The sequence below is a fragment of the Tripterygium wilfordii genome, chromosome 21 (genome assembly GCF_013401445.1).
Source record: "Tripterygium wilfordii isolate XIE 37 chromosome 21, ASM1340144v1, whole genome shotgun sequence".
NCBI lineage: Eukaryota > Viridiplantae > Streptophyta > Magnoliopsida > Celastrales > Celastraceae > Tripterygium > Tripterygium wilfordii.
Window position 1 is genome coordinate 4,267,931 of NC_052252.1, and position 26,069 is coordinate 4,293,999.

General features: G+C 36.6%; 4 protein-coding genes and 1 long non-coding RNA gene across 8 annotated transcripts; 4 read left to right on the forward strand and 1 right to left on the reverse strand.

Moving 5' to 3' along the window:
- The first annotated feature begins 417 nt into the window (after positions 1-417).
- On the forward strand, positions 418-5,193 carry LOC119990220. Of its 4 annotated transcripts, none has more exons than XR_005465971.1 (6): positions 418-650; positions 993-1,090; positions 2,593-2,828; positions 2,946-3,274; positions 3,874-4,124; positions 4,739-5,193. It is a non-coding gene; the product is annotated as an uncharacterized LOC119990220 (long non-coding RNA). The 4 variants fall into 4 exon arrangements; XR_005465968.1 differs by lacking the exons at positions 418-650; positions 993-1,090 and adding exons at positions 2,098-2,198; positions 2,295-2,497; XR_005465970.1 differs by lacking the exon at positions 993-1,090 and having other exon boundaries at positions 422-650.
- LOC119990218 (putative beta-glucosidase 41) lies at positions 1,157-4,714 on the reverse strand. Its single transcript, XM_038836095.1, has 13 exons — positions 3,984-4,714; positions 3,817-3,883; positions 3,676-3,734; positions 3,241-3,316; positions 3,079-3,150; positions 2,905-2,992; positions 2,571-2,826; positions 2,351-2,466; positions 2,043-2,266; positions 1,929-1,960; positions 1,740-1,842; positions 1,555-1,663; positions 1,157-1,479 (listed from the first exon to the last, which is right to left on the reverse strand). The coding sequence occupies exons 1-13, from the start codon at positions 4,098-4,100 to the stop codon at positions 1,284-1,286; spliced, it is 1,515 nt and encodes a 504-aa protein (XP_038692023.1). The 5' UTR covers positions 4,101-4,714; the 3' UTR covers positions 1,157-1,283.
- A 6,430-nt stretch (positions 5,194-11,623) lies between the features above and the next one.
- Positions 11,624-12,905, forward strand: LOC119990219. Its single transcript, XM_038836096.1, has 2 exons — positions 11,624-12,117; positions 12,627-12,905. Exons 1-2 carry the CDS (start codon positions 11,759-11,761, stop codon positions 12,679-12,681), a joined length of 414 nt encoding a protein of 137 aa, XP_038692024.1. The 5' UTR covers positions 11,624-11,758; the 3' UTR covers positions 12,682-12,905.
- A 5,407-nt stretch (positions 12,906-18,312) lies between these two features.
- On the forward strand, positions 18,313-22,755 carry LOC119988279 (calcium/calmodulin-regulated receptor-like kinase 1). The gene is made up of 8 exons (XM_038833255.1): positions 18,313-18,559; positions 19,113-19,480; positions 20,004-20,157; positions 20,419-20,545; positions 21,419-21,504; positions 21,601-21,672; positions 21,815-22,015; positions 22,162-22,755. Exons 2-8 carry the CDS (start codon positions 19,167-19,169, stop codon positions 22,492-22,494), a joined length of 1,287 nt encoding a protein of 428 aa, XP_038689183.1. The 5' UTR covers positions 18,313-18,559; positions 19,113-19,166; the 3' UTR covers positions 22,495-22,755.
- A 548-nt stretch (positions 22,756-23,303) lies between these two features.
- LOC119989977 (50S ribosomal protein L24, chloroplastic-like) lies at positions 23,304-26,062 on the forward strand. Its single transcript, XM_038835766.1, has 4 exons — positions 23,304-23,471; positions 24,628-24,666; positions 25,247-25,477; positions 25,622-26,062. The coding sequence occupies exons 1-4, from the start codon at positions 23,367-23,369 to the stop codon at positions 25,826-25,828; spliced, it is 582 nt and encodes a 193-aa protein (XP_038691694.1). The 5' UTR covers positions 23,304-23,366; the 3' UTR covers positions 25,829-26,062.
- The last annotated feature ends 7 nt before the right edge of the window (positions 26,063-26,069 follow it).

The following is a 26,069-nucleotide window of genomic DNA, read 5'->3' on the forward strand; positions in this document are numbered from 1 at the left end:
AGGTTGCGAAGGACGATGGATTGCAAAGGATTATGTTAGAGGGAGATTCAATCACAATTGATTTTTGTGTAAAATATGAGTATTGAGCAAACATGGAGGCATGTCATTCCCCATGTTGATCCAAACAAATTTGGGCCAAGTGCACCATTGTGGTGCATTTTTAATTATTTGGGTCATTATAAGTATTCCGTGCCCCAATAAATTGTCTCTATTGCAAGTGCTCTAACAAGCGTATGCTTGCTTTAACAAACGTTTCGATATGTTAGCATATAGGCTAAAAAATATAAGTTTATTTCGAAAATTTATGATTTAGGGTTTAAGAAAAATGGGAACGAAAAAATTGATTGGGAGATACATTGAAATATCTATATAGCTACTTTTATGTAGTAATAACAAAATTACTCATGTTATTCGTTATTCAACTAGAAAGTATTAATTTACATGATTTTGTGTGGAAATTTTATTTTTGGAATTCCAAAAATAAAATCATAAAATAAAATATTGTTCGACCGAACTTTGTCTTTTAACTTTACTTTATCGGATTTGTTAACAGAGTCGCTTCAGAGTGACAAGCGCCCTTGTCTTGTTTGCTTTGCAGCTCTCAGAAATCTCTCTTTCTCCAGCTGTTTATCGAATGGCGTTGTGCATCGGTAAGGCTTTTGAGTTTCAGATTCTCAATGTTGCTTTCATCTTCTTCAATGTTGTTCTGTACCAGTTGATGATGTACTGTTGAGCATTTTACCTGCATTGGTGTGCTGTGAGCAGAAACTGGCTTTGTAAGGGTTAAATTTGTTTCTTTTCTACCTTTCTCGTGGATATAAAGCATTAATACTCACCAACAATTACCCTAGATTTTCAGCTCCTCCCTTTTTTGTATCAGAATTTCTTACTTTGATTAACTTGGTGATGGTTGCTGAAATTTATCTGCTTCATCATCTGTTTGTTCTATTAATTGTTCCAAGCAATGACATGTTGCCATGTTGGTTTATTAGTTATATGTAGTTTCATCCCGGCCCATCTCTCTTTTCCATAAACGCATGCGAGGAAAGGGTTTTTCTATTACATCAGAAATTCTTCCATTGATGAGTTGGTGAGTCTGCTACATCTTATGTTAATTACTTTGAACAATGATATGTTAATCAAGAGCGAGTAAAGGGTTTTAATGAACCGTATGAATGTGATCCTTTCCTTTTAAAAAAATTCAATTGTTTTCTTTTTATACATGTATTTGTGATACTATAGTTGATGTGGTATGTGCTTTCTATGGAGTGTGAGAGAAAATTCTACATCCAGTCATGGAGATCACTTGCATGTCTAAGTAGACTCTTAAACCATCCTCCAGAAGCTTTTGGAATCCTTGTAAGGTTATTTTTATAGTCCACATAGTATAGTCCAAACCGAACTGTATAACCCGAGTTCCATTCCCAGTTGTCTAGCAAGGACCAGACGAAGTAACCCCGTACGTCACAATTGTCTTGCCTGTATTAGAAGCTCATTTTAACTCAGATGCAGAGCAATCCAAGGCCCAAAGAAATCCAGGATGATGCCAATTACCTTATAGCTGCAGATAGGTTGGACAGGTAGTCCCTGTGGTATTCTATCCTCTTGTCGTCCTGTAAAGCCTTGTTCAATGATATGAAAGGACTGTTTAGATCATCCATACCTGCAATGAAGACTTAAGATCATGTTGCTTCTCTTACATTTCAATTTCTCAAACTTTTGAGGCTCAAACTACTTACCATTTTCTGTAATAATGATTGGTGGATTCCCATACTTATCTTTCAAATACTTTACCAGTTTTCGGATTCCCCATGGGACGATGTGGAGCCATTTAGAAGCTGCCTGGAAGAAGAGCTACAGCTTATGAGCTGATCTAAGTTTGAAATCTAGAATAAAATTCGAGAATCAAGTAATTGATCTTAACATACTCTTTCTCCAATGGCAACGGTACCTCGAAAACCTACAGTAGAGGGCAGAGACATGTATCAATATACTGTTATTTTAATGAAGGAATGTAAAGAGACTACACTTTGGAATCTTACTGGTTGTGATAACAGCTGCATCAGTTAAAGCGTCTTGCATTATTAGTTTTCGAATCCGAGACCTGTCATTCCGGACATATAAGGTGGTGTAGTGGTTTATTCCGACAAAATCCAAGGAACCTTTTAAGAATTTGGACATCTCTGGAGTAATCACAGGTAGCCTCTCATCCACAAGCTTTTTCATTGAGAGTGGATAGTCCCCAAATATTAGTGGATCAAGGAACCTAGTTCATTTTTTTTGGTGTCAAACAGGTATAGATGAGAATTTTATTACTTTCCTTGAATTCCTTTTGACTCAGAATATTTACCATCCAATATGAAAATCCAATGCTCTATTAGCTGCATCTTTATCCTCGTCGCAATCAGATCTTGGTTCGTACCACTTGACATCTAGTGCTATACCAATTTGACCTCCTTGTGTTTCCTGAAAAACCCCACAATACGGGAAATTAAAAGTAAGTTCTCATTCAACTTGATAGGAGAATTAAAAAACATGTGGTAAAGCATTTCTTATGTGAAAATAATTACCTTGAAATTTGTTTTGTAACAGTTATAAGCAGCAGCATGAGACAAGAGGATGTTGTGGGCTACAATATATGGTTCCGTGGAGGAGTTTCCTGTCCTACAGAAAATATGACCAAGAATAGAGCACCTCCCAGGAGCCTGAATGCCTAAGTCATAGCCTTGGATTGACATACCATGTGGTTCATTGAAGGTGATCCAGTGTTTCACTCTATCTCCGAAAGCGTGGAAACAAGTGAACGCGTAATGCACGAAGTCTTTTCTGTAAGAAAAGTTGATGCTGTTATGAAATAAAATCGTATTTACATACGATATCATATTCAGTTCTTGACATACTTACACTATCTGTCTGCTCAACCATCCTTCATATTTATCTTCAAGCATCTGCGGAAGATCCCAATGATACAGCGTCACGTAAGGCTGGATTCCTGATTGAAAAGAAGAGCTAAGGATTCAGTTAAGAGCTTTTACTAATCTCAAGACAATGATTGAAGTGGCAGTTTGCATGAGCAACCTTTTTCCAGTAACGAATCGATGAGGCTGTTGTAGTATTTTATCCCTTCTGGATTGGGTTCCCCTGTTCCATCTGTTTTTGACAAGTAAACCCCAAAGCAAGTTAGATACTCTTGCAACTAAAATTTGAATGCAGTGGAGTTCAAACAAAAGCTTATCTTACTTGGGAAGATTCTGGACCAAGAAATTGAGAATCTGTAAGCATCCATTCCCATATCTTTCATCAAGTCTATATCACTCTGTAGATATTTTTTTCTCATCCTTCAATATAGTTAGTAAGAGACTAAGAGTAACTGCAGATTTGGATTGGCTGATATTGTTCCATCTACTTTATTCCTCCAGTAACCTCTTGTTGAATACTGTTTTGCTTTTTATTGCGTTAAAGATGGTGACACATCAATATTCTTATCATAAAATAGTAACATATTTTAACCATAATCATAATTATGTATGATTCTTATCCAATTGAGTTCTATCTCTTTATTCTTTGGCTGTCTTCTCTATTCTAAAGATAAAACTTACAGAGCCAGAAAACAAAACTCCATGTGCTATATTAGTATTGCAAATGTAAAGTAACAAATGTATTATTGTACTTCACCTTAAATCTGTGGTATTGATCAACAGCTATGTCAGCATTGCTGAAATCCAATATCCTTCCTGCAGCATGTTCTTCATGTCATGATAATCAATTCATCTGTCGATTTTCTATCCAATTTTTGTTCAATAGTTGAATTCTTACCTGATTGCTTTGTGAAAGTATCCCATATACTAACTCCCTTGTTTCCTTCATTGACAGCTCCTTCAAACTGTAACAAATGGAATCAACAATGACAATCATCAAGCTACACTTTGTATCTTGGCTGTTGTAACTAGAACTAGCCAAGGCAAAGAAAAACATATCGGCACCTGGTACGCAGAAGAGGCTGTTCCAAAGGTGAATCCCGGAGGAAAATCAGCTCTGCTAATAGATTCTGAGTAGACAAAGAAATGGGTGAACATGAGAAAGATGAGTCTGATTTTCATGGTGAAGGTTCCTCTTTTCTCAAGGTGAACATGAAGTTACTTTCTATATAGGTTTGTCTAAAGATGCTATTATACAAGAGAAGTGTAGGTTTCTTGGGTTTAAGGTTAAGCTTTCTCTTGTACCAAAAGTAGGTTTTTTTTCATAGGTTGGGAGGGTGGCTTGTGGAGGTTGCCTGAGACAGCTGAATCTGCACTTTGTGTGCACGTTATTTATTACATAGAAGACAGTATTTGAAGGACCCACAAAGAAAAACAATGGAGAATGAAAAAACAAAATGATAGAAAGTAAGAGAAATTGATAAGGAAGGGAGTGAATGAGTATATCTAGAGATGACACATAAGATAAGCGACAGATGACTTCTTTTATATTTTTTTTATTTGTAAAGTCATTGGTAGAGATTAAACATAATTCCTATATCTTAAGAAAACTTAGGAAATGAGCTATCTTTGTCAACTTTGGTTGTAGTTGGTAAGAAGAGGACTGTTGTTCACCCTTCAAAATTGGATATCTAAACTTCATAGGACTATGGTTATTTTCATTAGTTTATTTTAGACCGTTGCTTCATAGTTTTTTTGATGGCATGTCAATGCATTGACCGTTGGATAAAGAATCTTATAATAACTCTGCCTGAACCCAGGATTAGATCAATGAGGCAAGGCAAGGCAAGGCAGTAGAGCAGAAAAAGAAGAGTATGAACATAATTAGCCACTGACCTGGATAGAGACAATTAGAGCAACCCAGATGGTATTTTTTTTTAACGTCGTAATTATATGAAAGTGGGTTGTTTGGGGACCTCTCTCTTGCTATTAATTAACAATCAAGTACAGTATGGGAGCAAGGTAGAGAAGGAGAATGGGGGGTTGGACATGATGACAAGCATATAATGCTAATCTTGTACAGGTTTTAAGGGGGTGAGAGTGACGGGTAGCATAAATATGTTTGTTTTTCTATCTACATTTGTAAGAGGAATGCCTTGTACGGGTTGCTTACTTTGATGCCAGGTTTGTGGACATCTGGAAAGTAATGCTATTGAGTCTCTGTATGAAATAACTTGAAGAGAGAGAGAGAGAGAGGCAGTCTTTGTTCTTATAAATACAGCGAAGCTATGTCTTATTGTTTATTCTGCTTCTGTTTAATTATTTGTAGAAGTTTGTGGGGATAACTTAACTGGTTACCTCCAAATCTCATCCGACATTGAAAGTTCAATTCCTGAAAATAATTTCTTCACATATTAAGTGGATAAGGACAGACTACATCCTGCCTCTCACCGTCTCAAATTGTAACGCCTGATACAAAACAAAATTTAATAAGATTCTCACAATGTGTCCAAATTTGATTGGGAAACTTGAGACCAATAGGACTTGGACTAATTTTCCAATCCAATATTGGAATTTGGACACCTACTGACCTACATAGTAGATAGCCCAAAATTAACCTTTACAATGATTGGGAGAAGTAAATTGCAGACACTAAACAACCTGTCTAATCCCCATAATTGTAAATTTCCAAATATGTCTTGTAGATTCACACATTCTTGCAATGCAATGGAAATTATAAAAATCCCAGTAATTGATATCCCAGTTATCCCACCTATTGAATTAGACGTACATGACTCAAATGTATTGTGACCCCTACATGATGCACATGATGAAATCATGCACCTATAATTCAACAGATGAGATAATTGAGATATCAATTGTTGGGATCCTTATCATTACTCTTATCGTAATTGATCCACGTATATAAGGTTACTAACTAATTCTGTTTTCAACATATGATATGATGAGACTGTGGCTGGCCAGATGGAGATGAATATATGTGATGCGTCTTTATTTTCCCATTAATTGCACTATCATGGTGTGCTTGCCTAAAAACCAATCAAATCATATTGAGCCACTGTCTGTCGTCTCTACTGCTTATGCCCTTTTGTTGAAGCAAAATTGGCAATTTCTCAGCTTTCAGGGACTACTCATTGGATATTAAAAACTCTCTAATCCAATTGAAAAGATTCATTTTTCAGTCGATTCAATTATCATAATTTTTCTCTTAGGACAAGTAACCATGGGTTTTTGACTTGTGTAAACTCGAGATACTTAGATCATCCCACTCTACTTTAATAATTATAGAGCGTTGATATAAAGAGTTGAACTTGAATTTTCCAACTAGATATATTCATTTGAGCCAACCCGGCCTTCCGTAAATAGTTGTCATAATTATTTAATTATATTAAAGGGAAAAAAAGAAGAAAACAAATGGTCCCATGTGAAGCGGTGGCATTATCCAGCTTGTCAAACGGTCAAACCCATATCAACTCGGCGGGCCCACCTCTTGTTCCACCTGTCTGAATATCTGGATTTATTACTCTTTAATAAATCTCCCTAAAACCATCCCCGACCTGATCCCTAATTGTTAAAACCCCAAACTACCCCTCCCTCATTCCACCTATAAACACATCGCCCAGTTCATCCATGAGGATTTCTCTACGTACGCCAACCACCACCGCATACCTTCGCCACGACGACGTCGTATAAGTTGACAATGAGAATCTCTTGAGTGTTGTCGCCCCCATTGATGCAGAGCGTTGTTAACAAAGGGAATTCGAACATTTTGTAATCACGCGCACACATGTTTTTGCTGAAATTCATTTCTTGTTGCGGCGGAGCAGAGACCACAACCGTCGATGCCGAAGGAAGCGTAATCGTCGAATTAGGTCCGTATGCGACCTCTCCGAGATCGGAGGAGACTCGGTCGCGAGTGAATTCCTATCAGTGGAGGAAGCGCGGAAAGGTGGGGGCATCGGGATGCAATGAGTGGAGGCCGTCGTTGAGCTCGATTGACGAGGATCACGTATTGTTGATTGACAGGAGAAGAAGAAGAAGTGAGGTTGAACGGACGGTCAAGAGGAAAGGAAACGTCCGCGGCGGTTCCGACGATAGAAGCTTTAGGGAGGTTAAGGGGTTAGCTCTTTTAATACGACACCGTTTAAACACTTTACTGAATTACTGTGATGCATTGAAATTTTTGTCTAAAACTGTATAAAGCTGTGTTTTGCCTTTTTTAGCTTATCTAGTTTTGGGGGAATCATATGATTAGCTGCTAATTAAATATGAAGTAGCTACAATTGTATGAGCCAAAAATCGTCTACATAGGAATTTGCATTACAAGGTTCATGAGAGTTTCAATCGATAATGCTAGACCCACGAGAGTCTTAGTTGAGCCTGATAGACTCACGATCCAAACAATTGACAACTAGACTCATGAGAGTCTTAACCAAGCTCGCAAAGGCCCACGAGAGTCTTGAGTCTAGCCCAAAAGGCCCACGAGAGCCTGGGCTGCCTACAAGAAGTCCATATGAATTTCGGTCTACGTGAAGGCTCATAAAAGCCCGATTATCACCCAAAAGGCTTTTAAAGCCCATGCTGTCAAGGAAGCTACTACTTAAATCCTTGGGCCCAATCAAAGCCCAAGGCCAGTTCGTACGGGTGGACACGTGCAGATCACTTGACCATAGCACTATAAATATAGGAGGACCCCTCCTCATTAAAGCTATCAACTACTGGGTACATCTCTCTCTCTAAAAACCTTTCATTTCTCTCACTAAAACGTTTCTCCCACCAATGATTGAGACCGTAGGAGCTTCCCTGACTGGCACCACATCGGTGTCGAAACTTGACGGTCAACCTCTAGTGTGATCTTGCAGGTTGTCGAAGGCCTCGTCCGACTTTACAAATTGATTGCAGACTTTTGGGTCTACAACAACCATAATAATAATAATACATCTCTAGCTACTGTTCGCTTGGGATGACCCAACACCCGAGTCACTAGTTAGAGTGACAAGGATAATGTGTATCGCCCTGGTGATCAGGGTTTGAATCCCTCATTCTCGTTTCATAAAAAAAGCTTGGGATGGCCCAGTAACCTTCACGGGCTGGGCTGGAGTTTCCAAAGCTTTGGTTAACTAACTTAACTGTATAATTGATTTAAGTTTTTTAAATATATTTTTTTTGCAGGAGAAATCCATTTCCAGTTCTGCCGGAACCTTTTACGTTTTGATGGAATTTGAGTTTGATTTTTCCTGCTCATCAAATCCTGTTGATGGACTTTTTTATGTGTAGAATGTTGATAGAGGGAAAAAAATAAAATAAAATAAAATTCTGTAAACTCTGGTATTCTTGTAGAGGTAACAAAGTGGATCAAAGGCAAGATTATTGTTGCATTTTACTCTTTTATTAATACTAAGAACATCCCATTATATCATGTAAAAATGATTTGTATCCTATTTTAGAGCATAGAAGATATAAAAAAAGAAGATCTTTTATAAACAATTCAAGCATTGCTACAGTAATCAACTACACCTAACGGATCACTATAAATATGCTTAATATTATTTTAATAATAAAATATTGACTTCATGAAAGTTTTTGGGAAGCTCGGATCCTCCGCCACCACGATCCGTCCAACACCTCCAATCCTTGGGTCTCCACTCTTGAAACCACTAACACCTCCAATCCCTGAGTTTTGCTTCTCCAGCATTTTGAGATGGGTCTTGATTGTTTCAACATCAAAGGTATTTTTGTAACCCACATATCTTAACTCTCATTAACCCCATTCGCAAATAAGATATATAACTATCCTCTCATTAACTCTCTCTTCACTTAACTCTACTTCACTCACCCTCACTTAACCCTCCTTTTTTTTTTTTTTTTTAATCCAAAGAGGGCCTAAGATTAACTTTGATTGTTTCATCAAAAGCTGGCATTGTTCTTTCAAAGCATAATGCAATATGGAAGCGCAATGGAACTCCCATGATCTTTAAAGGCTTTTAAACACACTCAAATCTCAAAGTATCCATGGGATGACTAAGAACTAGGGCTTTACTCGAGCCAAAATCTTTTTGTATTCAAGTTCGGCTCGAGATATATTAAAGCTTGAGCTTGATTGGAGCTTGATAAATGAAAACTCAAAGTGACTAATTAGACTAACGGGACAGTTGGTTCATAATTGTGTAAGCTGAGTATGAGACGAAGAGGAAATGAGTGTGAAATGAGCATGGGGTGAGATAGTCATGTTTGGTATAAAATAAAGAGTGAACATGAGTGCGAAAATATTAATAGTACAATTTTCATATTACCTTTTTTTTTCTTTATAGAAAATAAATCAACATTTTAATAATAAAACAACATTTTAATTATAACAAATGTGAAAGAGTTTTTTACACATTAGAACTCATTCTCCTTGGAGAATAGTCATTCCCACCATTTTGGGAGTTTGACTGTTAAAAAGGTGTTAAAAGGGATAAAAATCCCACATCGATTGTTGAGGGACTTGGTGTCTAGTTTATAAGCTTGCCCAAGTCTTCAACCTATTGTCCAGCCTTTTCCAAGAAGGTGGGCTGGGAACTGCCACGGCCCAATGGGCCGAGATGGTGGGGAGGCTGGCTCTGGGTTGTGCCATAGTGGGATTTTCTACATGGTATCGGAGCAGGTGTGCTCGTCCCCGATGAAAAAATCCACTCGTTGGGCCTTGGGCTTTGATACCCAGTCCACGAGTGCGGGGGAGTGTTAAAAAGGTGTTAAAAGGGATAAAAATCCCACATCGATTGTTGAGGGGCTTGGTGTCTAGTTTATAAGCTTGCCCAAGTCTTCAACCTATTGTCCAGCCTTTTCCAAGAAGGTGGGCTGGGAACTGCCACGGCCCAATGGGCCGAGATGGTGGGGAGGCTGGCTCTGGGTTGTGCCATAGTGGGATTTTCTACCATATCATGCCGTGTTGAATGTTGACTAATACCATATCATGCTGTGTTGACTAATACCATATCATCTAATATTGACTATTCTCTACAAGGGAGAGTTGTTAGTGGAATGAGTTTGAGATTTCACCCTTCAAAACTTAACTAAACAAGATAATATATTAATCACACCCTCATTCCCTCTTTAAAACACCAACCAAATGTCCCGTAAATGTTATTTTGGTACTCATTTTCAAACCTCTACGAGATCATGGGTCCAAATGAAGGAGTCATGATCATTTCCTGATATAAAATACATGATAACTTACATTGGGCACATACGTATGGTCAAGGGTATTCACACATTCTTGCAATTAATTGATCCACCTATAAGGTTACAAATTAATGATATGACTGTGTGGCCAGATGGAGATGAAGGGGTCTTTATTTTGCCATTAATTGCACTATCCTGGTGTGCTGGCCTAGAAACCCAATCAAATCACATTAAGCCACTGTCTGTCTCTACTGCTTATGCCCTTTTGTTGAAGCAAAATTGGCAATTTCATTGGATATTTTCATCATGATCGTTCATGTATATTTAATGCGTCTTCTTTTCTTGACATTTAATTCCAATGCTTGTTTCCATGGCTGGCTATGTGAGGTCAATTGTCCACTATCCTTGTTATGATATCTTGAAGTCCAAATAATGAGTGGGTAAATTGTCCATCAACAATACTCATATGGATAACCTATCAGAAATCTCAACTCACTCATATTAATAATACTATCTATTTTAAATTTATCAGTTCAATGCAGATACATCTGAACCATACGTTGTCGCCTACGGTAATTAAGTTCAAAAAATGCCTTGATGTATGAAAGATGTTTTAACTTTTCTTATACACCACATCGTTCATCGCTTTTTTACTTTTCAAGCTATGTGAGATATAAGTCTGGACACAAAATGACATCTAAATCCTCCAATCCTTTTATTTTAGTATATCATTCTGAAAAGTTGGATTTGGATCTCGTAATCGAAAGGAATACGAGAATCTTGTAATGGTTCTATCGTTACATGTACCCATTTTATGTAATAGTATTTAGTGTCTAAAACTGTCAAATTGATACATCACCTATTAGGAGTGAGTGTTCTCTCTCTATACCTATTGAGACCGTACATAAAATTCTATGTGGTTGTCTGGCATACGTAATCGATGGGCTAATATACAAGCTCATTGATTTATTCAATACACATTCGAATGATAAAAACATCTTGTTTCCAAGTAAAAAACCGTAATCCAATTGAAAAGATTCTTCTAGTCAATTCAATCATCATAATTATTTTTCTTAGAATAAGTAACCTTTCGATTGCTGTAAACCTCATATACTTGAATTGTCTCACTTTTTTTAAGTACCTAATAGTCGTTAAAGTGCTAATGTGAAGAGTTAAACTTGAGTTCCCAACAAGAAGTATTCATCCCAGCCAACCCGATCACCCTTATGTGATTATCATAATAATAAAATCCAACAAGAAATATTCATCCTAGCCAACCCGATCACCCGTATGTGATTATCATAATTATTTTATTAAATTAAAGAAAAAAAAGGCAAATGCTCCATAAAATGTGGAGTGGAAATGTGGAATGCCATTATCCAGGTTATCAAACCCCCATCAACCAGGCGGGCCCACCGCTTGATCTCCCCATCCGAAGATCTGGCCCCCTAAAACCACGCCCGACCTTATCCCCATTATTAAAACCCCAAACTACCCTTCCCTCTCCCTCCTCCTATAAACACACTCCACCCAGTGCTTCCATGAGGATTTCTCTACGCCAACCACCACCGCAAACCGTCACGACGATGTCGTATAAGTTGACAATGGGAGCCTCTTGAGTGTTTTCGCCCCCAACATTTTGTAATCACGGACACATGAAGTTTTTGCTGGAATTCGTTTCTTGCTGCGGCTGCGCAGCGACCACAACCTCTACCGTCGCTACCGAAGACAGCGGCAACGGAAGCGTCTTCGTCGAATTAGGTCCGTCTGCGATCTCTCCGAGATCTGAGGAGACTCTTTCGCTGGTGAATTCCTCCCGCCGGTACCGGCGGAGGAAGTGCGGGAGGGTGGGGACGTCTGGATGCGGTGAGTGGAGGCCGTCGTTGAGCTCGATTAACGAGGATCACGTCGTGATGATTGAAAGGAGAAGAAGAAGCGAGGTTGAACGGACGGTCAAGAGAAAAGGAAGCGTCTCTGGCGGTTCCGGCGATCGAAGCTTCAGGGACGACAACGGGTTAGCTCTTTTAAGACGACGCCGTTTAAACTCTTTATAGGCTATAGCCATGCATTGAAATTTTTTCTAAAATTGTATAAAACGACGTTGTTTTGCCATTTTTAGCTTATCTAGTTTGGCTAAACTTTACATGGAAATGTGGGATTCATATGATTAGCTGCTAATTAAATATTAGGTAATTGCTATAATCATCATATAATAATAAATCAATGCGTAATTGGTTGGGATGGTGAACTTGACTGCGATAATTTTTAGTAAAACAAGAAATTGTGAGTTCCAAGTTTTATGGGTACTTCCATTATCACAATTCGCATGATGCTCAAGTTCAACGTGTTTGTATGTCATGGAATTTACTGGTCATTTGTATAGTGAACAGCTATATGAGTTCTATATTACAAAAAAAAATATCATATAATAATAATAATAATACAACAGCTTTGTTTTGGTGTAATGGTTATTAATAACTAACTAAACAGTATAATTGATTGTTTCTTAAATAATTTTTGCAGGAGAAATCCATTTTCAGTTGTGCCGGCATTCGTTCCAACACCCTTTATGTTTTGATGGAATTTGGGTTTTGATTTTTCCTGCTCATCAAATCGATCCTATGATGGGCTTTTCTATGTACATACAGGCCAGGGAAAAATAAAATAAAATTCTGTAAACTCTGGTATTCCTGTTGGAATCAGATGTATGTTCCTTGTATAGATAAACAAAGTGGATCAAACTCAAGAGTATTGTTGCATTTTACTCTTTTATTAATACTGACTTCCACTTTGATTGTTTCATCAATTCTGTTTTGTGTCGTGTTTGGACTAAAAGATCGATCGAGACAGAGGCGGAGCCAGGAAGTGAAGTAATGTTGAAGTTGGTTAATTCTAAAAAAATGTTGGATATGTGCTATATATTTTAATTTGTCATTTCCATCTATAATTCACAAAACCCATTGGTCAAGCTCTATTTTAATTACCAACTTTGCAGGTCACGCCATTAAGCAAACGCTTTGGTCTGATCACTTAATTGAATTGATATTGACATATCTTTTAAAGTATATGGTCTAGAAAAATTTTCTGACCCATCTTACTGGATCAAGTGTTATTGTTGAATAAGATTTAATGGTTAATTCAAGAACAAAAGTCTATATGTCATACCCATGATGCACTAGGGTCCTAATGGGTGGAAATAGACATTAGTTTATATTTAAGAATTTAGTTGTAATATACAAGCACTAAGAGACGGACTTGAGTCCAAATTTCAATCTATACAGTGTTGGGCCTGATAACAATCGAGTAACATAAGCTTCTAGCATAAATAAAGTTAAGTGTAAAAATTAGGTTAGATATATATATTTTAAAAAAATAAATTTGCATTGGGCTATAGTCCAATGTAGTCCCCTTCCTTCCGCCCTTGGTCGAGACCTTGACTTGATTTGGGCCTAGTGGAACTGGAAATGAGGATGGGCCAGAATATTGTATAGAGCCCACACCGCCGACCCTGTTTGTCCAAGGCCTGACGTCAACAAGCCCTCATCCAAAGCATTATGTGGTATAGAAGTGTAATGGAACTCCCATGATGTTTAAAGGCTTTAACCACACTCAAATCTCAAAGTAGTCCATGGCATGACTAAGAACTAGGGCTTTACTCGAGTCTAACTCTAGGGTATTCAAGCTCGGATATGTTAAGAGGGCTCGATCTCAGGCTTGAGCATGATCGGAGCTTGTTTAATGAGTACCCAAGTAACCAGCTAGGCTAGATGGTACTTGGGTACTCATTCTCCCACCTCCATGAAGTCGTGGGTATAAATGGAGAAGGCAAGATCCTTTCTTGAAATAAAATACACAATACTAATTTACGTTGGACACGTCGATCATCATATGTATTCCGCTCCAATTCACTTGGGTACTTACTTTCTCACCATCACGAGGTTATAGGTTCAAGTGGAGGAGACATGATCATTTCCTGAAAATAAAAATACACAATACTACGTACGTTGGACACATACGTCGATCATCGTTCGTATTCCATCCCACTCACTTGGGTACTCACTTTCCCACCTCCACGAGATCATAGGTTCAGGTGGGGGAGGTGAGATCATCATTTCATGAAATAAAACACACAATACTTTACGTTGGGCACATACGTCGATCATCGTCTGTTATTCCATCCCAATTCACTTGGTTACTCACTTTTTCACCTTCACGAGGTCAATGCATAATCATTTTCTGAAATAAAATACTTAATATCTCATGTAGGGCACACACGTCAATCATCATCCATATTCTGCCCTAACAGATACTACTACAAGATAGGTACTCCTTTTGGGTCCAACTCATCATATATCCTTCAAAGATGGAATGTAAAATAATGTTTGAGAGACCTAAGAAGAATCATATATATGCACATTTACATACATGTGACTTTCACATGCAAACCATGGACCCCTCCCTCCCAAGTGGACATAAATGTTTTGCCTCAAACCTATGCGACCATGATAATAAATAAATATTCAATGGTTGCATATTGAATATATAGTAGTAGTAGTGTGGCTTTGCATTTAAGTAAACGTGAACACAATTGCACCCATAAAAGCAAACTTGTATATTTTGCTTGATCCCCATGTATATTGTAATGCCTACTTTAATGGTTCTCCACTTCTTCTTCTGTTTCTTGGGGTCTCCTCGCGGTGCTCACAGAGAACAACTTATCATGATTACTACATAGTGAGTGATCATTCACTTCAAACCTACCTCAAAACACACAATAACATTGAACCAAAATATTGGACTTTCCCCTGAAAAAGGAATAAGTTTAGAGTTTACTTCTGACATACATCTGTTACAAATAACCCTTTGTCTAACCAACTCAAAGATTTGTATCTTTAGACTAACACCCACAATCTTAGGAGGTCGAAACCTCCGCTATAAAGGAGGGGTCTCCTGCACCCAGTAAAAGAGGATTCCGAAAGAAAAAAACACACATCATCGATTTGAAACTAGACTCCCACTAACTTGATCGTTGGAACATCCTTAGTCGGAATCTCTCCGATAAGGATTTATATTCTCTAACATTATTTTTGAATTTTGTAGGATTGCTAGTGATCGTGGAAACGAGCTCCCACAATATACAAAGTCTAGAAATTGGATTTCCACTTTTCATTACTTTGTTTCATCTTGAACCCTAAAAGCAGGAGAAGGTGAATATGTGTTGGCCAATTAATGGATTAATTAGTTTAATCCAAGAGAAAAAAAAAACAACAACAACAACAAAAGAGCACATAACCCAATAAGGTAAAAAGTAAAATTTAGACAAACTAATCAAGCAAATTAGTGATTTGTAAAGTAAAATAAAAGAAGTGGCAAACACTAGCAAAATTTTCTTCATACCTAAACCCTAAAGTTTTCCTTTATATTTGGGATCATTTGACCGTTTTGCTAATAATTAATACAAAAAGCAGTTTATCTATATCAACTTTATTTTGTTTTCTTACAATTACACTCAGTCCCCTTGAGTTTGTGAAATGACAAACTTGACCTTGTATATAAGTGTAATTGTGTTCCAACATCGTGATCTCCACCACATGATTTATTAGAGCATGAAATAATATATTACTTATATATATATATATACACACACACAAGAATATTGTACCTAGATATTTATCAAATGTCAAAGATTGTGTATATATACACTGTACCAACAGAAACCCAGTTGTGATTATCATGGATAAAATAATAATTACACTCAATAATCAAAGTCATATATGATATGCAGTAGAATGTAAAATATTCAACAATGGAACTCATGATGTGGTCAATTTATTAGTTGGTGGTATCAAGATTTCAGATTTTGATGTGGCTCATTGAAGATGTGTTTGGTTGGGTTTTTGAAAATAATTTTTTTAAAAATTGTTTTAAAGAGTAGTACTTAAAGAGCAATCAGTCTACATAAGGAGTATGTCTACAGATATATACAACAATCAATTTAAGAGTAATGCAAAAGAATAGACATAAACATTATGCATATATGTATATATATGTCGAAAATAAATAAGTGAAAAATGTCTATAGAAAAAAAGATGTCCAATCTTGAATGATATAGAATAAGAGCACCATCCATTCAAAAGGTCAGATGTGCTGATTCATTACTTGTTTGACATATCAACCTTCAAGAATTTTCTTTCTGTTTCCTCATAATATTTATATGTGATCCTTTTATTTTGGTGGGTTTGGTTGATAATTGCTCTTCACCAGCTCCATCTTTTCTATACCTGTCAACTGCCAGAGTCAACAATCCTTTGCAACTGCCATACATCTCTTGCTATCTATATATATATATATATATATATATACATATACATGTGTGTGTGTGTATATAGTGTGGTTTAATTTGTATGAATACTTTAATTATGTCATTCTCGGGTTTTATCTAGAACCATTAATGCTAAATTGCTAAATTAAATTTGTATATTAGTAAGTGCATATCCAAGTAGAAGAAAACATATTTCATAGAGAAATGTTTAATTAGCTACGAATCATCTGCATGAACTATACTTAGCAAAATGCATATAATTTGTATCATTGGGTTCCATTTAATTCACCGAATGTTCAAACGTTACAACTTAGTAATTAGAAGTTGAAATTGTTTAACTCAACATATTTTAGGATTTTCAGTCAGTCAACCTACTTATGTGTCGCGTTGACCGTCAACTTACAACTGTATTTTTCTTGTGTGGCTTGACAATTGCAAAAGTGGAAAATAATTATTTTTAAAAAATTACAACTGGCAAAATCAAATCGATACACCTGTAGTAGCCGTTATCTCCATCGATTGGACTGATCGAAAATCCCAAGATTTGCATGAATTAATATATTGAAACAAATTTCAAATTATGGTTACTGAATTTCAACGTTTGAACATTCGGTGACAGAAATAGAATCTTTTAGTGACGAAAAATTATATTAACCCGAGTATCCTTACCTCTAACGCAAATTTAAAAATATTTGGATCCCCTCTCTTTCCAGACACCTTGATAAGTTGCAAAGTATTATTATAATATATCATATTCGGAATTTTGATAAAATCTCCCATAATAGTTTAGGACAAAGTAGAAGATTGTAACATTATTGAAATTAGTTGATGTTTAATTTTCAGAAACATTCAAAAGCCAAAATAGAAAATGTAGTGATTGTAAGGTCAAATCTAAGCAGATGTACACACCAACTACTTGTGGGTAGATGGGGTAGGACGATGCCATAGCCTTAAAGGTATATCATCTTTAATACTCTAATGTTTATTTAGGTAGGATTTAATAAAATAATTCAGGTGCCCTACAACATATATATACATATATATATAATCATTATGATCATAAATGGATTGGTTGATTTAGTATAAAGAGTCGCAACCAATATAGTACTGTTAGCATTTGCTTGGTATTTAGAATGTAGAGTGAGGGGGTGAATCACCGATTTCATTGTTTGGTTGGGTTTTAGGAGGGTGAAATCTCAAATTGAATTTTATTGTCTATTTTCTCTTGTGGAGAATAATCAAATTCATCAAAATGACGAGAATGACTATTCTCCCTTGTAGAGAATGTGTATTAATATGTAAACTACTATTATATCTTTATTACAAATTAAATTTGTCACACTTATAACACTCTTTATTTTCTATCAACTATGGTCATGCTCACCTTATACTCATTGTCACCTTGAACTCACACTCACACTCACACTCACACTCACCCAAATGTGAAATGCCATGTTCTATAGAAAATGCTAAGTTTCATTTGGTTCATAATTGAATGAGTGTGAGTATAAGATGAGTGTGAACATGACCATGTTTGATATACAATAAAGAGTGAGTAGGAGTAGGAATTTTAATAGTATAATTTTCATATTATGACTCCTAACGTGCTCCTACAAGCCTAAACACCTCTGAGTATGGTGAAATCTCGAACTCATTCCATGTGTCTTTTGGAAAAAACAAATCTGAACTGTTGATGCAACGAATCTAGACCCCACTACATGAATTCGATAATCAGATTCGGAGGACATGGTTGTCATATCACAGAACCCAAGGCCATTTTGGGAAACGCAAAAAGATTTAAGGTAACTTCCCTCTCTAGCTTGTCTTGTTTTATTTATTGTTAATTAATAACACAAACGGCGACTCACGGAATTTAAAAATAGAGTTTTTATTTTTTTTTCCTATCTTTCCAGGGTCCGACTCTGCATTTGCTACCATTCTTTGTTGTTTCTGTTGTGTTCTCCTGAAGCATAACGGGATCCCTCTTTATGGCTTCTTCTTCCGTGATTCTTTTTTCTGAACTTCACTCAAAGCTTTCATTTTTTTAATTTTTTCAACATTGCTTACAGTTTTCACTCTGTTTAGCTTCAAGAAAGCATGGAACTTTATGTTTCAACCCTTCTCTTCTTCACAGGTAAATGTGTTTGCGGTTTCTGTTCTGTAAATGGATCATGTTTTTCCGGTTGTTTTGATCTGGGTTTGTCTTCCTTTTGGTTGATTTCTTTTGTTGCACATGTTTTTCTGTCTGGGTTGCCCTGAAATGAAAACAAAGGAGAAGGAAAAAAGCAAAACTTCCTACATAAGAAGTTTTTTATCAGTTCTGGTCAAAATTGTTGGTTTCCTTTCCATTTTGATTTGACCCTTTTTTCTTCCTCGGCAACCAAACAGAGCTGTGTTGATCTATTCTCTTTGGATTTTGCTTTGCTTTAAGTTTTCTAATTAGTGCAAGCCAGTTCAGCTCTGTGGTTTATGAAACTAGTTATGTAATGAACTTGTCTTGGATTTGGTCTTTGAACATGAGTTTGTATTTTGGTTTCGGATTGACTTCTTTGGTGGCTGTGAATATGCTTTCTCATTATGAGTGTTCTAAAGTTGACCTTTCAATTGTAAAAGTTTATTGCGTTAAAATAATGCAAGTATGCAATGCAATTCAAAAGGCTTGGTTTTGACCTGGGGTTGTATTGCAGCTTTGTCAATGGATTGGAGTCTTGAGTAGAGAATATTGAAGTGCAAACGAGGAGATGAGAGGGGAGTCATCTGGATTGATTATTGGGATCTCCATAGGTGTGGTGATCGGTGTGCTATTGGCTATTTTGGCGTTCTTATGTGTTAGGTACCATAGGAAGCGGTCACAGATAGGGAATAGCAGTTCGAGGAGGACAGTGACTATTCCAATCAGAGAAAATGGTGCCAATTCATGTACTATCCTTTCAGACTCAACTATTGGTCCCGAATCACCAATGAAATCTGGACGCAATGGAAAGTTGTTCTGGCTTGAAGGATTCAAGAAAAACAATGGCGTTTCCATGTCTGGGATACCAGTTTATCCATACAAGTATGCTTCTCTTCTGACTTTTGCGTGTATTCTGATTTTGTTTGTAATTTTGATTTGAGGAGAGTGGTAGTTTGATATATAGCAAAGTTCTCTTAATGAAAATTCGGTATGGAGGGCTGATATATAGCTAAAGTTGTGCACCTCTGAGAAGGGACAAGTGTTTAATTTGGGAATACTTCATATATTTGATAACAATTCAGTGGATATGATTTTAAAAATTTCGAACTAATTTATAAGCTAGGAGGTGAAACTATGGAAAATGTAAGAGCTTATATCTCAAGGCAATGGAAACCGTGGCTTTAAGGCACTCTCCTTAAAATAGAATTATCACTTTGGGATGGTTGTGGATGAAAACACCGGTTAGCTTGTTAAAGCAAATATGTATATATACTTCATATATATGTGTATTCTCTTAAAGCAACTACCGACACACACAGGTGGTATTTCCTTCATAACTACATCATGATTCTTCAATTCAATTATCTTTAGGATTACAATTTTGTTCCTGATAATACTTATCCAGGGATCTGCAGAAGGCAACCTACAATTTTACAACCTTAATAGGACAAGGAGCATTTGGTCCAGTTTACAAAGCTCAGATGTCAACTGGTGAGATTGTGGCTGTTAAAGTGCTAGCAACAGATTCTAAGCAAGGGGAGAGAGAGTTCCAGACAGAGGTAATGTCTTCTATCATAACCATGCTGTTAAAACATGAAGTGTAGGAAGATAAACAACTACACATTTTCTACATCGTGACTCCCAAATTGGTATCCAGGAGTGTGCTTGTCAAATTTGACTATGGCAGCCCCAAGGAAGATGTTCTTTTTTTTCCTCCTCTTCATAGACCTGAATTCTATGTTTTTCACTGGGTGTACTGTAGTCTTTTTCTGTCACCATATGCTTCATGTATTTTAGCCTTTCACAATCTTTCATTACAGGTCATGCTATTGGGAAGGTTGCATCATAGAAACCTTGTGAATTTGGTTGGATACTGTGCAGAAAAGGGTCAACATATTCTTATATATGTTTACATGAGTAAAGGCAGTTTGGCTTCTCATTTGTACAGTAAGTTGACAATAAACTCATTGTAGAAAAATTGACTTGAAATATGTTTGTATTTGAACGATGTAGTTGTGTGGGCGCACTTGCTCTAAATGCCTATTGTGATGTTATTCTGTACTCTATAGAGAGTTTCTTGCCACTAAACAATTTCATGTGTTTTTTTTTTATAATGTGTATGCATCTTATCCTGTATGTGAGGGGCTGTAATTGATATAATGGATAATTCCATTTATCCGGAAATTTCTTCTGCTTGAGTGGCTGGTGAAATTTAAGAAGAGACTGTAAACCAGGTTGATTCATTTTTTTAATTCATATTCTTACCAACTGAATTCTTATTTCAATATTCTGTTCTGCGGTAGCTATACTCGTTTAGCATTTGCTATTTGTGGCTGTATAGGGTGAAGTCTTGGATAATAGATAATGCAATGTTTAGTGCATGAATTTGTGGATGACGCCGCGATCTCGTCGGCATTTGCAGATGCTTTTCTAATTATGATGTGAATACAAGGATATCAAATGTCTCCTCTCTTTATTTCATATATAATTGAATTGTTTTATAATGAAAAGCTTTTTATTCTTTAACTGCTACCATTTTCTATGAAAATTTTACTTGGTCTCTGAATTAAAATGGTACAAAGCTGCTTGCCCTTCAATCAATATTTCTACCAGAAATTTTAGTAATATCTGCTGATATCTTTTCCTGAGTTTGATTCTCTGCCCCCAAAGCTTCGGCTGTGAGATTATGAAACTGGTGAAGTTTATCTTTTATATATTATGCTAACAAGGATAAATGAAATGTCTTGTTCATACTGATTTCTTGTGTAATACATGCCCCTTATATGAAATGTAATGTGCTTTTCTTCCTCAATAATGCAGATGAAAGCAATGAACCCTTAAACTGGGATGTGAGGGTCCATATTGCTTTAGATATTGCAAGAGGCCTGGAGTATCTTCATGACGGGGTAAGCTCTCATCTCAAGGACTTATTAGGACAACCGTTATGTTTTTGGTGGTATTCATGATGTTGTGATTAATAATGTTCTTGTTTCAACTTTCAGGCAGTTCCTCCTGTAATACACAGGGACATAAAATCTTCCAATATCTTGTTGGATAATTCTATGAGAGCCAGGGTATGTGTTTACTGCAGATTATCATTTTTACTTCAACTTCATTGAGAGTCGTGTCAAATAGCCATATATTTGCATTTGCCATCAATTAGTATTCTGGCTTTCATACTGTTTCGATGATATTGGTTATACTGGTCTCAAGCAGGTATCTGACTTTGGGCTTTCAAGAGAAGAGATGGTAGACAAACATGCTGCTATACGAGGAACGTTCGGATATCTTGATCCTGAATATGTTTCTACCAGAACCTTCACTAAGAAAAGCGACGTTTACAGTTTTGGTGTTTTGCTTTTTGAACTTATCGCTGGCAGAAATCCTCAGCAGGGTCTCATGGAGTACGTCGAGCTTGTAAGCCATCTCCCTTGAATCTGAGAAAATGTTTGTTACTTTTACATGTACTCGAGTCTTGTGTTACATTGTGAGTACATTCTATCAATCATATCTAGTCTGGTTGTTAACAAACTATTTTAACATATTTGTACATTGGTGAATAGGCAGCCATGAATACCGATGGGAAAGTGGGATGGGAAGAACTCGTGGATGCTCGTCTTGATGGAAATTTTGACGTGCAAGAGCTCAATGAAGTTGCTGCTCTTGCATACAAATGCATCAACCGTTCCCCAAGAAAACGACCATCCATGAGGGACGTCGTGCAAGTTCTGTCTCGGGTTGTTAAATCAAGGCACGACATAAAGCATCACAAGAAGTCCCTGTCTGCCGCAACAGATGAAGTTTCCATTGATATGGACCAACCAGAAAATATGACTCCAGTCTCTGGACATCGGAGGGAGGAGTCTATCGACAGTACCGACACATATGAAGTTTAGATGATGAAGTTTTCCCTTTATTCCTTTGTCACATAACTTTAAACTTGGTTCAGGTTTGCTTTGTGGACATGCCTGAGCTTCGAAAGATAGCTTGTTTGGTAGCAGAATTAGCTTTCTGTAATATTGTGTAACATAGTTAGGTGAACAGGTTCCTTTCTTTTCAACCCTTCTGTTTCGCTAAAGTGGCAATGCCCTAAGTTTTGTATATTAATACTATAAATTACAATTTTTCTTCTTATCACTATAGAGTTTAGGGTCAAATCGTGTGAACCATTTGAGTGCCAGTCTAATTGATAATTTTTTTTTGGGTCAAATCGTATGGACTCGGGACATCTTGAGTTTGATTTTCATTGAATGGTCATACGGGTGCGCGTTGGTCTAATGGTCCGAGTTTAGACTCAAATCGAATGTTCAAAAAGTAAACTTATATAGTGTCGTTTTTGGTTATAAAAAAAATTCTAAAATTTGGGTTTAAAGGGTTAGAGAATTTAGAGATGAAATTAAATTAGTGATGGAGACACAATAATCCACTTTACTTATAAGAGATATTTTATTTACACACCATTTAAATACTAAGTTTACATCATTTTTAAAATTTTTTTATTTTTTATAAATATCTCTGTTTATAATGACATATTAATCCTTAACTAAAAAGAAAAAATAAATTTATTTTTACATATTAAATTTTAGTCCATGGGCCCAAGATAACTTTTAGCCCAAGCCCATTTAGATGTTATTTCGTTTTGGCTACTATTTAATACGCCGTCGTTTAAAGCGCAATCTACTCAGTTTAGTATGTCTTCGCACTCTGCTTCTGTTATCCGTAATAAATCATCGGATAAGAGCTCCAAGAAGAAGAAGAAGCAGCGAAAATGGCAGCCGTGACTGCACTTCAAAGCTCAATGGCCGGTCTTTCTCTCTCCTCAAACTCATTCTTGGGCCAGCGCCTCTCACTTCCCGTCTTCTCACCTTTGCCTGTACGTTGTCTCATCAAACTCGTTCCACTTTGCAGTTTTTTTCCAATTATTTTCTTTCTGTCTCAGGTCCCAATTTCTTTGTATTTATGAAATTATTTTGAAAATTGAAATGGGTTTTGAGCAAATTTCATCCAAGAACACTTTAGCTGGTTAAAGTCTTATTTTTTTGGCGTTGTTGGAATTGGAGTTCGGGTTTGTTGTTTGGTTTATCTGGAGAATGAATTTCCATTTTTTTTTTTTTGCCTCTCTGTTTCAACTGCAAGGGTTCGTGGGATGATTCATGGGTTCTGTGTTGATAGCTCTAGTTCTGATTTTGAACAATTTTTTTCATCTCGAGCGTTGAATGTGGCAAATGTTCGTTTGAAAATGCACTTGGAGATTTAAGTTTTAAGCTAGTGAATCAGTAAAACTCAAGTTTTTGACAGGTCTATATAAGGTTCCTCCTTTCTTGTGGGTGTCGCGATTGACTTTAGTTTGAGTTCTGCCTCAGTCTGCAGTATAAATAAAAATTTACAATAATACAAATATGTTTACCCAATCAGGAGTTACCATTGCTGTGTATTAGCACAAAATTGAATATTTAATCATAATGAACCGGCATGGCTTGGGCAGCTTATAATCATTCCCCTTTTCAGTGGAGAAATGTGTCTGTATTTTGTTAACTTAAACAAGTTCTTGGTGGATTAAATTTCTGACTTTGGTTTGTTTCATGAAAAAGTAGCATTTTGCAACTTCAAGGTAAGGAGAAAAACATTTTTACTGCCCTGGTCTTCTGTTTGTGTGCCTGACATAAACTTTTTAATCTTGCCTGAAGCTTTGAGTTTAAGATCAAGTTTAGTATTTGTTAGTCAATGACACCGGTCTAACCATTCTAGGACAAAATGTATAACATTTGCATTTCTTGTTTGACTGCACCAAAGTTCTTGTCATACGAACAAGTTTTGTTAATCAACTATTATTTGTCTGAGTAGAAAACTATTTATTATAGCTTTCTTTTCATTTTCTATGTAGTAACTCTGCTTGGCTTATAATATTCAGAGTGCATTTTCATTAAGTTTTTAAAGAACTATCCTTTCAAGCCAACCTTGTATGCAGTAGAAAACAAATGGGAGTTTCCATGGTATTTCATAATGATCCATCGATTGTTTTCCTGCAGGCTAAACCAACGTTGAAGCCTTGTCAAGTTGTAGCGAAGGTCTGTATTGCAGGGATTTTCTTCCACCTGAATTTCTTTTATGTCAGTTTTTCTTTCCTTATGAACCAATGAGATTTTTGGTTTATATTTAATACAACGAATAAAAAATTCCAGAAGGCAGGTCTGGCAAGAGGATGCAGTGGCTTTTTGGTTTCAAAACAAGCTGCTTTGGAAGTTCTATTTGGTTTTACAAGCTGCTGTTTTTTTTTTTTTTTCAATTGCCCTCAGTGCAAGTGTAGAAATAAGTGCAACTGGTTATGGAGCTGTCATAGGGACGGTATTTGATCTCACCCAGTTGATCAACCAAGAGGGAACTCCCCTATGTGAACTTCTTTTAATGCGGAAGGACAAAATCCTTTTTGTTTGAGTTATCATAAATTTGAATTTCGAGCACTGCCAATAAATGATGATTAGAGTAGTAGCTTCACTGGTAGCATGAAGGTCCCTGAGGTACTGCCTTTTTTGTGGATGGGCTGATTTTAGACGTTAGATATTCGAATTAGAAGTGCTTCGTTCTTTAATGCTGATTTGCTAGTCTTTTAATGGATGTGTATTCTTAGTTCTTACTCAACTCATGCAGCTTAAGCGATGGGAGAGGAAGAAATGCAAGTCGAACAGTCTCCCAATTTTACAGAAAATGCATGTCAAGGTAGGAGATACGGTTAAAGTAATAGCTGGACGGGACAAGGGTAAAACTGGAGAGATAGCGGAAGTTTTCAGGCACAGCAGCATGGTGCTTTTGAAAGATATAAACATTAAGATAAAGCATGTGAAAAGCAAGGAAGAGGGTGAACCTGGGCAGATCATCAGGGTTTGTTTCCTTTGCTTTACTTTTCATTCATGAGCAATATATGATTTCCATTTGTACTGAGTCATTCACATTAACTTCCTGTAGTGATATTAAGCAAGAAGCATAAATGTATGTCTCACGCAAGTGAATGTTTTTATACTCCAGATTGAAGCACCCATTCACAGCTCGAATGTAATGCTTTATTCAAAAGATCAGAATGTAGCAAGCCGAGTGGGTCATAAAATTCTTGAAGATGGGACACGAGTACGTTACCTCGTAAAAACTGGAGAAGTAATTGACAATGCTGAAAACTGGAAGAAATTAAAGGAATCGAAAGGAAAGGTTGAGGAAGCAGCTGTTGCTGCCTCCTAGTATTGCATCCTTGATTTAAGCATTTATGTTTTTCTTGTAATTCTAGCTGTATTTCCGACCTCATCTTTTATTCATCTCTGGCCACAGTTTCAATGAATTGTTTGTTTTGACTTCATGTTAATTGCACTAGGGCTCTTCATATATGGAAGCAGATATATGTAATTTACAGAGGATATGTTTTTCTCAGTATTTGAACAGTTTGGTTCAGAGCTGAGACTAGTGGGGGAGACTAAATCTTCTG

Coding starts and splice junctions, on each gene's coding strand:
- LOC119990218 (XM_038836095.1), bottom strand. CDS start 4,100: ATGAAAATCAGACTCATCTTTCTCATGTTCACCCATTTCTTTGTCTAC. Junction 3,151..3,240: donor TTGGTCCAGAATCTTCCCAA/GTAAGATAAGCT, acceptor TGTCAAAAACAG/ATGGAACAGGGGAACCCAAT. Junction 1,961..2,042: donor TGCAGCTGTTATCACAACCA/GTAAGATTCCAA, acceptor CCTCTACTGTAG/GTTTTCGAGGTACCGTTGCC.
- LOC119990219 (XM_038836096.1), top strand. CDS start 11,759: ATGAAGTTTTTGCTGGAATTCGTTTCTTGCTGCGGCTGCGCAGCGACC. Junction 12,118..12,626: donor AGCTTCAGGGACGACAACGG/GTTAGCTCTTTT, acceptor TAATTTTTGCAG/GAGAAATCCATTTTCAGTTG.
- LOC119988279 (XM_038833255.1), top strand. CDS start 19,167: ATGAGAGGGGAGTCATCTGGATTGATTATTGGGATCTCCATAGGTGTG. Junction 19,481..20,003: donor ATACCAGTTTATCCATACAA/GTATGCTTCTCT, acceptor ATACTTATCCAG/GGATCTGCAGAAGGCAACCT. Junction 20,158..20,418: donor AGAGAGAGTTCCAGACAGAG/GTAATGTCTTCT, acceptor CTTTCATTACAG/GTCATGCTATTGGGAAGGTT.
- LOC119989977 (XM_038835766.1), top strand. CDS start 23,367: ATGGCAGCCGTGACTGCACTTCAAAGCTCAATGGCCGGTCTTTCTCTC. Junction 24,667..25,246: donor CTTGTCAAGTTGTAGCGAAG/GTCTGTATTGCA, acceptor CAACTCATGCAG/CTTAAGCGATGGGAGAGGAA. Junction 25,478..25,621: donor AACCTGGGCAGATCATCAGG/GTTTGTTTCCTT, acceptor TTTATACTCCAG/ATTGAAGCACCCATTCACAG.